Source organism: Oryctolagus cuniculus, chromosome 11, assembly GCF_051225735.1.
Source record: "Oryctolagus cuniculus isolate XC-2025 breed Fujian yellow rabbit chromosome 11, ASM5122573v1, whole genome shotgun sequence".
Taxonomy (NCBI): Eukaryota; Metazoa; Chordata; class Mammalia; order Lagomorpha; family Leporidae; genus Oryctolagus; species Oryctolagus cuniculus.
The window spans coordinates 28,377,516-28,389,574 of NC_142877.1; the positions used below are offsets into that span (position 1 = coordinate 28,377,516).

Genomic DNA, 12,059 nt, shown 5'->3' on the forward strand with positions numbered 1-12,059 from the left:
CCTGCTACCCCTAGAGAATGACTTCTACACTGATTTACTTCTAGACTATGAGTCTTATGAAGATGAAGCTTGTGAGCTTATTACTCTCCAGTTGTTTCTTCAGTACCTGGCTCAGTGTAGAACACAGAAATATGAATGGATGAATGAGCCACTGTTACTGGCAGGAATACTTCCCAATTGTTTCTCCAGTAGCTAGCTCAGTGTAAGACACAGACATATGAATGGATGAATGAGCCTCTGTTACTGGCAGGAATGTGCCACTGTCCTCTCATATGGCTTGGGGTAGGTGAAAGGTTGTAGTGCATTAGTATAATCAACCTACCTTCTCCATAGTTTTCTCTATGAAGAATGTAAAGCTGCAGATAGAATCAGTTCGGGGGCTTAAAAAGAGTCTGCATCAGGAAGAAGCTAGAATCAGGAACTTGGTATCAAACCTAGTATTGGTATAATCCAATACGTTCTGTTGGTGTTTTAACAACTCCACCAAACGTCTACCCCAAGATCTATTTTTATATGTATAAAATTCAGTTGGCTGGCGCTGCGGCTCACTAGGCTAATCCTTGCCTGCGGTGCTGGCACCCCGGGTTCTAGTCCTGGTCGGGGCACCGGTTCTGTCCCGGTTGCTCCTCTTCCAGTCCAGCTCTCTGCTGTGGCCTGGGAAAGCAGTGGAGGATGGCCGAAGTGCTTGGGCTCTGCACCAGCATGGGAGACCAGGAAGAAGCTCCTGGCTCCTGGCTTCGGATAGGCGCAGCGCTGGCCGTAGTGGCCATTTGGGGGGTGAACCAACGGAAGGAAGACCTTTCTTTCTGTCTCTCTCTCTCACTGTCTAACTCTGCCTGTCCAAAAAAAAAAAAAAGTTGAACTCCTGGGGAATGTGCAAAACAGGCTCTCAAAAGATCTTCTGTTTGGTACTTACTTTTTAGTAACACCTGTGAAGATTCTGCCCAAAATACTTTTTTGGTGAGTTTTTTGGACATAGTTATGATAACATAGTAACTCCAGGAGCTGGCATTATAGTGCTCGCAATACCAACATCCCATATCAGAGTATCAGTTGAACTGCCAACTGTTCTGGCTGCTCTGCTTCCAGTCCAGCTCCTTGCTAATGAACCTAGGAAAGCAGCAGAAGATGGCCCAAGTACTTGGGTCCCTTGCTACCCATGTGGGAGACCAAGATGGAGCTCCTGGCTCCTGACTTTAGCCTTGCCCTGCCCCAGCCATTTCAACCATTTGAGGAGTGAACCAGTGGAAGGGAGATCTTTCCTTTTCTGTGTCCTTTCTCTCTGTCACTCTGCCTGTCAAATAAATAAATCTTTTAAGAAAATTAATATGCTACTTCACCTAACATGTTCCTTTATTTTTCAGGTCAGCATGGGTTCCTGGTTCATTCTTGCTCTTCTTGGCAGTGGTCTGATTCATGTCAGTGCCAACAATGCTACTACAGGTAAATTGTCGCATCATAAAGCTGGTGTTTAGAATAGCATTTTGTTTTCACATTTAGTGATTAGAATTTGAATAATATAGTATCTTTTACAAAGAATATTAAAATTTTACTCAAGTAATAGTAAAATACATATATTTGGAAATCTGAATTGTATTTTATGCTCATCATTGTTTTACTTACTACATATTATTTTAAATAAAGAAATGTGTTTTTCCTGAAAAATAAAAAAAAAATGTTGGTACTTCAGACTCTGTATATTAATTCTGAGGGACTAAGAACTCTGTTTCCCCTTGGCATTAGATAAAAATGTACATGTTTGTAGTGGGGGCATCTTTACCTGGTCTCCACATCTTTGAGAGCTTATTAAAATTTGTTCCTTGTATCTCACAACTTTTGAGCTTCATGTTTTGTGTGACATTGTCTTATTTTTTGGTGCTTGTAGTTTCACCTTCCATAGAAATTACGAGATCAATTAAAGCATCAACAGCAGAATCAGTTAAAAAAGAGACCAAAACTTCAAATACAGCTTCTTCAGTAACTTCTTCAGTAACTTCACCAACAGTCAGCTCAAATCTAACTCTCGGACCCATCTACGTAACCACTGTCAATTCTTCAGACTCTGTCAATGGGACCACAAGATCAGCAAGCACCAGTTCTGTAGGCACTACCATTTCACCAAATGGAACGTGGCTTCCAGAAAACCAGTTTACAGATGCCTGGACGGAGCCCTGGGAGGGGAATTCCAGCACCGCAGCCACCACTGCTGAGGCCTTCCCTCCTTCAGGTCTGCACGTGATCTCTGCTCTGCTTTTGTTCCCAGTTTATTCGTCCTTTGATTAACTTCGTGTTTTGTAGCCATACCGTTTCTCAAAAGAAATAAAATTTCCCCAAAGTAGTAAAACCTGGATGTAAGGAATTCTTAGGACTATCTAGTTAGGCTAGAGTTAAGAAAAAGGGAAACGGGCCGGAGTTGTGGTACAGTGAGCTAGGCTGCTGCCTGCCACGCTGGCATCCCATATTGGAGAACTGAGTCCAGGTTCCAGCTGCTCCACTTCCTATCAGCTTTCCTGCTAATGTGCCTGGAAAGGCAGCGGAGGATGGACAGGAGCTGGGGCCCCTGCCACTCACGTGGGAGACCAGATGGAGTTCTGGGCTCCTGGCTTTCAGCCTGGACCAGGCCCCTACCTTTTGGGGCCATCTGGGGAGTGAACCAGCAGATGGAAAGATATCTCTCTCACTGTCTCTCTACCTTTCTGTCTCTATAACTCTGCCTTTCAAATAAATAAATAAATAAGCAAGTAAATTTTTTAAAAAGAAGAAAGGAAAAAGTGGGATTCTGGCTAGCTGAGGGGGGTAGCTGTAAACGTGTTTAAGGGTAGAAAAGAGTGAAAATACATGCAAAAGAGGGGAGCTTATTGATGATGCAAGAGAGTGAAGACTATAGGATAGAGAGACTACATCATAAAATTAGCTTCAAAATGGGAGGGATCCAAGGGGATTGTGGGAAGGACAATGATAGAGATGTCTTGTGCCAATTATATATGGAACAGAAGGCCAGTGGCCAGGGGTAGAACTAGAAAGAGGGTTTCAAGGGGCCAGCATTGTGACACAGCAGGTTAAGTTGCTGCCTGTGATGCCAGCATCCCATATGACTGCCGGTTTGTATCTTAGCTGCTCCACTTGAATCTGCCTCCCTGCTAATGCAGCAGAAGATGGCCCAAGTACTTGGAACCCTGCAGCCAGATAGAAGACCCAGATAGAGTTCCAGTGAGTAGGCCTCACTTCCCTTGCAGTTAACTATGGCCCCGTAACTAAGTTACCAAAGGGAAGTGCTATGGGAGAACTCCCCTGAGAAAAGTGACTCTTAGGTGTCTTTTGCCCCTTTCTGCTACTGGATTAGTGGTGCTCCCGCAGCCACCTGCACTCACCAGCTCTGACGATGACTGTCCTCAGAGATAGGTGCGCCGGCGCCGCGGCTCACTAGGCTAATCCTCCGCCTTGCGGCACTGGCACACCAGGTTCTAGTCCCTGTCGGGGCGCTGGATTCTGTCCCAGTTGCCCCTCTTCCAGTCCAGCTCTCTGCTGTGGCCAGGGAGTGCAGTGGAGGATGGCCCAAGTGCTTGGGCCCTGCACCCCATGGGAGACCAGAAGTACCTGGCTCCTGCCATCTGATCAGTGAGGTGCGCCAGCCATTGGAGGGTGAACCAACGGCAAAGGAAGACCTTTCTCTCTCTCTCTCTCTCTCACTGTCCACTCTGCCTGTCAAAAAAATAAATAAATAAATAAAATAAAATAAAAAGAGATAGGTGCTTGGATGGAGCTGCAGAGCTACTAGCTCTACCCTTAAAAGCCTCCTCCTGAAAGCTGCTTTTAATTGACCTGGTCCAGGCTCAGCCACTGTGGCCTTTCGGGGAGTGAACCAGTGGATGGAAAATCTCTTCTATTCTGTGTCTCCCTCTGTGTCTCTGTAACTCTTAATAATAAATAATAAAATTATTAAATAAATAATTATTTAAATTAAATAATAATAATAAATAAATATAAATTTAAATAAATTAATTAAATAAATAATATAAATTTAAAAAAATTGAGAGAAGAGAGGGTCAGAGAAACAGCTAGGTTGCAGTACTGTTTTGTTCAGGGCCTTAGCCCAGCCCTCTTTTCTCCTTGAATCACTGGACTGAAGTGTAAGTGACTCCAGGGATAGAATCAGAGATTTGAATCTGAAACCAGGTGTTACAGGGCAGGTTCTGACCTCTTTGAACCTCACATTCCTGGTCTATAATAGAGTTATAGGTTCCCCCTGAGGGCTTCTCTGAGGACTAAAGGAAATGATCGCCCCCCAGTTACCATGTAACTGTCACTCCTGTTTCAGGAAAAATCACTGTTCACTTTTCTGTGATCCATTCCATCTGCTTGACTCAAATTTCTTCTGTCTTAGACAGATTCCCTTAAGTGAAATTATGTCTGGTTCAAGGGGTTGGGGGAGGGTGCACATTCAGAAACTACTTACTGAATTGAAACTCATTTGGTTACCACAGATGACAGTGTTTAGCTGTGCCTTACAAGTTAGACTGTACTTGCCTGCTTTAATCGTGGTTTTTTTGTTTTTTTGTTTTTTTGTTTTTTTTTTTTTTGTTTTTTGGATAGGCAGAGTTAGACAGTGAGAGAGAGAGACAGAGAGAAAGGTCTTCCTTCCGTTGGTTCACCCCCCAAGTGGCCACTACGGCCAGCACGCTGCGCCGATCCAAAGCCAGGAGCCAGGTGCTTCCTCCTGGTCTCCTGTGCAAGTACAGGACCCAAGCACTTCGGCCATCCTCCACTGCCTTCCCTGGCCACAGCAGAGAGCTGGACTGGAGGAGGAGCAACTAGGACAGACTCCAGTGCCCCAACCTGGACTAGAACCCGGGGTGCCGGCACCGCAGGCGGAGGATTAGCCTAGTGAGCAGCGGCGCCAGCCTAATCATGTTTTGTATTATTAGGGCATTTAACATTTGCAGTTAAGAGCACAGTCTGCAGAGCCACCCTGCCTGTTTGAATCCAAACTCTGCTATAAACTATCTACGTGGCCATGGGCGGGTCTACTTACTCAGTCTGTGTTGCTCTGATAGTCACCAATACAATTTATGAAGATACTTTGAGCCGGCGCCATGGCTCAATAGGCTAATCCTCCACCTTGCAGCCCCGGCACACTGGGTTCTAGTCCTGATCAGGGTGCCAGATTGTGTCCCGGTTGCCCCTCTTCCAGGCCAGCTCTCTGCTGTGGCCCGGGAGTGCAGTGGAGGATGGCCCAAGTGCTTGGGCTCTGCACCCCATGGGAGACCAGGAGAAGCACCTGGCTCCTGCCATCGGATCAGCGCGGTGCGCCGGCCGCAGCGCCGGCCGCGGCGGCCATTGGAGGGTGAACCAATGGCAAAGGAAGACCTTTCTCTCTCTGTCTCTCACTATCCACTCTGCCTGTCAAAAAAAAAGAAGAAGAAAAAAGAAAAGATACTTTAGTGTGTAAGATATCCCATTATTCTTGATGAGATAGAGGACTGTAGGCCAATGATGTCTGATATTTGCCCTGTGCTTTCAAGTCAGTATTAGTTTTAGCGTAATTAGTACCACACCTAGCACATTGTAATGAAAGTTTTAGAAAATATTCCTGTGAGGTAAATTCTGTTTTATGTTTTACAGGTGAGGGAGTTTTACAATGATGAAACCATAATTTATGGAGTATTTTTTTAAAAGATTTATTTATCTACTTGAAAGTCAGAGTTTTTACACAGAGAGAAAAAGAGGAGCAGAGAGAGAGAGAGGTCTTCCATCCACTGGTTCACTCCCCAGATGGCCGCAACAGCCAGAGCTGTGCTGACCCGAAGCCAGGAGCTTCTGTGTCTCCCAGACTGGTGCAGAGTCCCAAAGACTTGGGCCATTCACTACTGCTTTCCCAGGCCACAGCAGAGAGCTGGATCAGAAGAGGAGTAGCTGGGACTTGAACCGGTGCCCATATGAGATGCCAGCACTGCAGGCAGTGGCTTTACCCACTATGCCACAGCACCAGCCCAATTTGTGGAGTACATTTCAAAGTGCAGGTTATGACCATGAAATCAGTTTAGTAGGCACCAGTACTGTTTGTTTTGTTTTAATGGATAATCCTAATGCATTTCTCTTCCTTTCATATTGCATATGTAATTTTGAACCCTTTATTTATCAAACACAAAAGAATGTATGTGTGTATTTTTTTTTAAAAGATTTTATTTATTTATTTGAAAGTCAGAGTTACAGAGAGAAAGGGAGAAAAAGAGAGAGAGATCTTACATCTGGTAGTTCACTCCCCAGATGGCCACAATGGCCAGGGCTGAGCCAGGCTGAAGCCAAGAGCCAGGAGCTTCATCCGAGTCTCCCACATGGGTAGCAGGAGCCCAAACACTTGGGTCGTCTTCTGCATTTCCCAGGCCATTAACAGGGAGCTAGATTGAAAGTAGAGCAGCTGGGACATGAACTGGCTCCCTTATGGAATACCAGCTTTGCAGGGAGTGGCTTTATCTGCCATGCTACAATGTTGTCCCCTGTGTATGTATTTTGTGTGTGTGTGAGATTTATTTATTTATTTATTTATTTGAAAGGCAGAGTGAGAGAGAGAGAGACAGAGAGCTTTCCATCTACTGGTTCACTCCCCAAATGGCTGCAAGGCCAAGGTCTTGAGCCATCTTCTGCTGCTTTCCCAGGCACATTAGCAGGAAGCTGGATCGGAAGAGGAGCGACTGGGACTTGAACCAGCATCCCTATGGGATGCTGGCACCACAGGCAATGACTTTACCTGCTGTGCCTCAGCACCAGCCCCTGTATGTGGATTTTGAATAACAACTTAAATGCATGTCATGCTGTGAGTTGCGTTCATTTGCTTAGGAAGGAAAGGCAGAGTAAGTTATACAAAGCTGAGTAGTGAGACTGTAACCCAGGCCTGACTGCTTGCACAACCCATGTTCCTTTGTGTACTGTCGCTCATTTAACAGGTCTATGATAGACAAGTATCTCCTTTTAATAGATACTTATTTTAAGACTGTAGACTGTAGATGTAGACTGTGGCACAACAGGTTAAAGCCCTAGCCTCAAGCAGCGGCATCCCATATGGATGCCAGTTCTGGTCCTGGCTGCTCCTCTTCCGATCCAGCTCTCTGCTATGGCCTGGGAACGCTATAGAAGATGGCCCAAGTCCTTGGGACTCTGCACTTGCTTAAGTCAGAATTTGATATTTTACATTATTATGACTGTGAAATACTGTTCATTGTTTAGCTGTGCACTTGGTGATTTTTTTCTCCTTTGTTGTATAGTTTTTTGCTGGTTATAATAGTTGTCTTATTTTTTGTTTACGTTTCTGTTATTGCTAGCCTATTATTCCTCACTCTCGAAAGCCTGTCAATACAGTTTTCTACAAAGTCAGAGCAATTAGATAATATGTTATTTCGTTTTTACACAGAAGAATTCCGCCTGAACCCTCTATTGTCTTATTCTAGTCTAGACTTGAGGATCTCCAGGGCTACCACAGAGCCCGAGTTCTGTCATTCTGGGAATTCTCCTGGCTGCTTCCTGGCTTTCGTATTGTTCTTTTCCAGCCTTCTTTCATCATTTGGTGGAGCACATCCTCCCCTAGCTTCCTGAGAAAGGACTGTGTGGGAGGTAAATTGCCTGAGGCCTTACATGCCTAAAAATGTCTTAAAGGCTGTGTATAGAATTTGAGGAAATATTTTTCCCCCAGAATTTTTAAAGTATTTTCCCGACTCCTGATTACCAGGTTTGGAGGATTCTACTGCATCCCCAATTCCTAATCCTTTGTGTGCTTTTAGGGATCTTCTCTTTATCATTGATGTCCAGAAATTTCACGGAAATGTCTTGATGTCAGTCTTTTTTGTCTGTTTTTATGATAGGCTCTTTTGACCTGTGGCCTTCAGTTGTGAAAATTTTGTTGTATTTGAAAACTTTCTTCCCTTTTCCATTTTCTCTGTCCTTTTCTAAAACTCTGTTGGACATATCCTGAATTAATCCTTTAATCTTAATTTTTCTTTAATGTTGACCCTTGAATCTCTTTTCTCCTTTTAAAATACCAAAAGCATATTTATTATTTTTCTTCTTCTACTTATAATACAAATTATAAATATCGTGTTCATTTCTGCCTATCACTAGCCTACCATACTTGTGCTATGTTTTAGCAAAGAACTGCTTCATTGTGTGGTATACTTTAACATATTTATCTGGTCACCCCTCTCAGTGGTGTAAAGGATGTTTTCAGAGTATTGTAAATAAGACGCATTGTCATTTCAAACACATATGAGAATAGTATTAGGACAAATTATTTTGAATGTGCATTTATAAATTGATGGATATTGACAAGTATGCCTCTTTGAGGAAATATATTCCTGTTAACAATATGTCAGTTAGTACTTGTCTTTCTACTCTCTCTTCAATGCAGTTTATTAGCAAACATTTGGATCCCTGCCAATATGCAGGTAAAAAGTAACATCTCAGTGTAGCTTTAATTTGCATTTCTTAAATGAGGTTCATCAAATTTCCATATTTTAAAAGATTGTGTTTCTTTTCCTGAACATTGCTGATATTCTTTACCCATTTTTTTTTCAACAGAATGTTAAATTTTTGAGTCATTTGTAGAAACTCTTTATGTGTTCAAGAAGTAATCCCTTTTCCTGTGGTAAGAGTGGGAATATTTTTCCCTTGTTGGTCATCTGGCTTTTCTGCGTTGCAGAAGATACCACTAGCAATTTTCAATTTTTAAAATACAAGTGTCAGTTTGTTTTAACTGATGCTTTCTAGATACTGAATTATAATCCAAGATTATAAAATGATTTTCCTTTTATGGTTTCTTTCTTCTGTTTGTGTACATGTATGTGCATAAATCTTTGATCCATCTGGAATTCATTCTGATTGAAAGTATGGGCTGTGATCCGCTTTACCCCAAATGGCTAGCTAGTTGTCCCGGCACTGCTTAATGAATGATTAGTTTCTTCCTCACTGATTTGAAATGCCACATTTATTATATATTGAATTCTGATATACATTTAGCTTCCCACATGTTAGGTATTTGGGGAATTCATGTTAAATAGAGTCCATCTCTGTTTTAGTCATTGTAATTTCTAAAACATTTAATATCCAGTAAGGTGAATCTTCCTTTGGCAAACTTAATTTTGAAATTCTTGCGGGGCCAGCAATATGGTGTAGCGAATAAAGCTGCCACCTGAAGCCACAGCATCCTGTATGGGCGCCGGTTCTAGTTCTGGCTGCTCCACTTCCAATCCAGCTCTCTGCTATGGCCTGGGAAAGCAGTAGACTATGGCCCAAGTCCTCCGGCCTCTGACCCACATAGGAGACCCAGAAGAAGCTCCTGGCTCCTGGCTTCAGATCAGCACAGCTCCGGCTGTTGTGGCCAGTTGGGGAGTGAACCAGTGGATGGAATACCTCTCTCTCTCTCTCTCTCTCTCTCTCTCTCTCTCTGTGCCTCTCTGTATAACTCTGACTTTCAAATAAATAATCCTTGCTAGTGCCTTTTTTTTTTTTTTTTTTTTTTTTTTGACAGGCAGAGTTATAGACAGAGAGAAAGGTCTTCCTTCTGTTGGTTCACTCCCCTAATGGCTGCTACAGCTGGCGCGCTGCACCGATCTGAAGCCAGAAGCCAGGTGCTTCCTCCTGGTCTCCCCTGCGGGTGCAGGGCCCAAGCACTTGGGCCATCCTTCACTGCACTCCGGGGCCACAGCAGAGAGCTGGACTGGAAGAGGAGCAACCAGGACAGAACCGGTGCCCCAACCGGGACTAGAACCCGGAGTGCCGGCACCACAGGCGGAGGATTAGCCTAGTGAGCCGTGGCACCGGCCTGCTAGTGCCTTTTGATTATTTTTCTTAAGAGCGTTTGAGGCCCGGTGCCGCGGCTCACTAGGCTAATCCTCCGTCTAGCGGCGCCGGCACACCGGGTTCTAGTCCCGGTTGGGGCGCCGGATTCTGTCCCGGTTGCCCCTCTTCCAGGCCAGCTCTCTGCTGTGGCCCCGGGAGTGCAGTGGAGGATGGCCCAGGTGCTTGGGCCCTGCACCCCATGGGAGACCAGGAAAAGCACCTGGCTCCTGGCTCCTGCCATCGGATCAGTGCGGTGCGCCGGCCACGGCGGCCATTGGAGGGTGAACCAACGGCAAAGGCCAGCTCTCTGCTGTGGCCCGGGAGTGCAGTGGAGGATGGCCCAGGTGCTTGGGCCCTGCACCCCATGGGAGACCAGGAAAAGCACCTGGCTCCTGGCTCCTGCCATCAGATCAGTGCGGTGCACCGGCCGCGGCGGCCATTGGAGGGTGAACCAACGGCAAAGGAAGACCTTTCTCTCTGTCTCACTCTCTCACTGTCCACTCTGCCTGTCAAAAAAAAAAAAAAAAAAGCGTTTGAATAAATTTGTTTAGCTGGACAAAATAATTTTTATTGATCTTAATATATAGATTAACAGAGAATCTACAAACACCTTTAAAATGTTGTCATCCAAGAATGTAGTATATTCCATTTGTTCAAATATTACCTTGTAGTTTTTTTGTAATGTTTTGTTTTATTTTTGTTAGTATAAATGGATATTGTCTTCTAGTAAATCTTCTACTGACTACTGCTGGGAATATGAAGACTACTGTTTTTTTTATTATTTTTATTTATTTGAGAGGCAGCATTATAGACAGAGGGAAGGAGAGACAGAGGGAAAGATCTTCTCTCCACTGGTTCACTCCCCAAATGGCCACAATGACCAGAGCTAGGCCAATCCAAAGACAGGAGCCAGGAGCTTATTCCTGGTCTCCCACACAGGTGCAGGGGCCCAAGGACCTAGGCCATCTTTTGCTACTTTCCCAGGCAGCAACAGAGAGCTAGATTGGAAGTGGAGCAGCCGTGACTCAAACCAGCATCCATATGGGATGCCCTCCCCACAATCTACTGCACCACAGCGCCAGCCTCAGCTACTGATTTTTTAAGCTGTATTTTGTACTGACCATCTTAGTAAGTTGTGTTAGTGCTTGAGGCAGTTTTCTTCAACAATTATCACAAGTCATCAGATCATCTCATCTGCAGATACCCTCCAAATTTTCAGATCTATTCTTTCTTCTGTTTAATTTGTTGGTAAATAACTACAAAGTTAGGCAACAGTGGTAAAAACAGTCTTGTCTTGTACCTACCTCAAAGCAGGAGACTTTCAAGGGGTTTCCATTATTAACTCAAAGTTCGGGTAAATATATTTTGTCATAGGATATATCAATTCCTCTTTTAATGAGCATTTATATCTGTGTTTTACTTCACAGGAAGAGTTTCTAAATGAAGAGTTGGCATTTTATTCTTATTTCCAGATTTATTTGAATAGATTTGAGGAAAATTTGTCTCTTATTAATTTCCTACATAGCCATGAATAATTTTTATTTTACGTATTTTTTCTTGTTTAGATTTTTTTCATGGTTTATTGCTTTTTTCTTGCAAAAATCCTACTATTGTATATTTATTAATTCTGTTGTTTTCAGTTTCCTGTATCAATGATTTCTTTTTTCTTTTTACTCTTTCAGTCTTCTTTAGATTTATTTTGTGCTTTCTGTCTTCTTGAACTGAAACCTAATTTTGTATTCTGTTATTTATAGTTAATTAACATATTATGAATTTTACATAAATATGGCTTTATTCATATCCTACATGTATTTCTGTAGGTAATTGTGTTGGTTAGAAAGTGCATTCAGCCCATGAGAACATTGGAGACAATCTATTTTCTTTTTTTTTTTTTTTTAATTTTTTGACAGGCAGAGTGGACAGTGAGAGAGAGAGACAGAGAGAAAGGTCTTTCTTTGCCGTTGGTTCACCCTCCAATGGCCGCTGCGGCCGGCGCACCGCGCTGATCCGATGGCAGGAGCCAGGAGCCAGGTGCTTTTCCTGGTCTCCCATGGGGTGCAGGGCCCAAGCACCTGGGCCATCCTCCACTGCACTCCCTGGCCACAGCAGAGAGCTGGCCTGGAAGAGGGGCAACCGGGACAGAATCCGGCGCCCCAACCGGGACTAGAACCCGGTGTGCCGGCGCCGCTAGGTGGAGGATTAGCCTAGTGAGCCGCGGCGCCGGCCAGAGA

The 12,059-nt window shown here is 44.0% G+C and overlaps 1 protein-coding gene across 12 annotated transcripts in view; it reads left to right on the plus strand.

Annotated features, from left to right (window-relative positions):
- The window catches only part of PTPRA (protein tyrosine phosphatase receptor type A), a 154,509-nt gene that overhangs the window by 84,607 nt on the left and 57,843 nt on the right, over positions 1 to 12,059 (plus strand). For all 12 annotated transcript variants that reach the window (XM_089308164.1, XM_008256241.5, XM_089308168.1 and 9 more), the window contains 2 exons: positions 1,365 to 1,443; positions 1,886 to 2,227. In XM_089308164.1, coding sequence (XP_089164290.1) covers positions 1,365 to 1,443; positions 1,886 to 2,227 — 421 coding nt within the window. The remainder of the gene's footprint in view (positions 1 to 1,364; positions 1,444 to 1,885; positions 2,228 to 12,059) is intronic.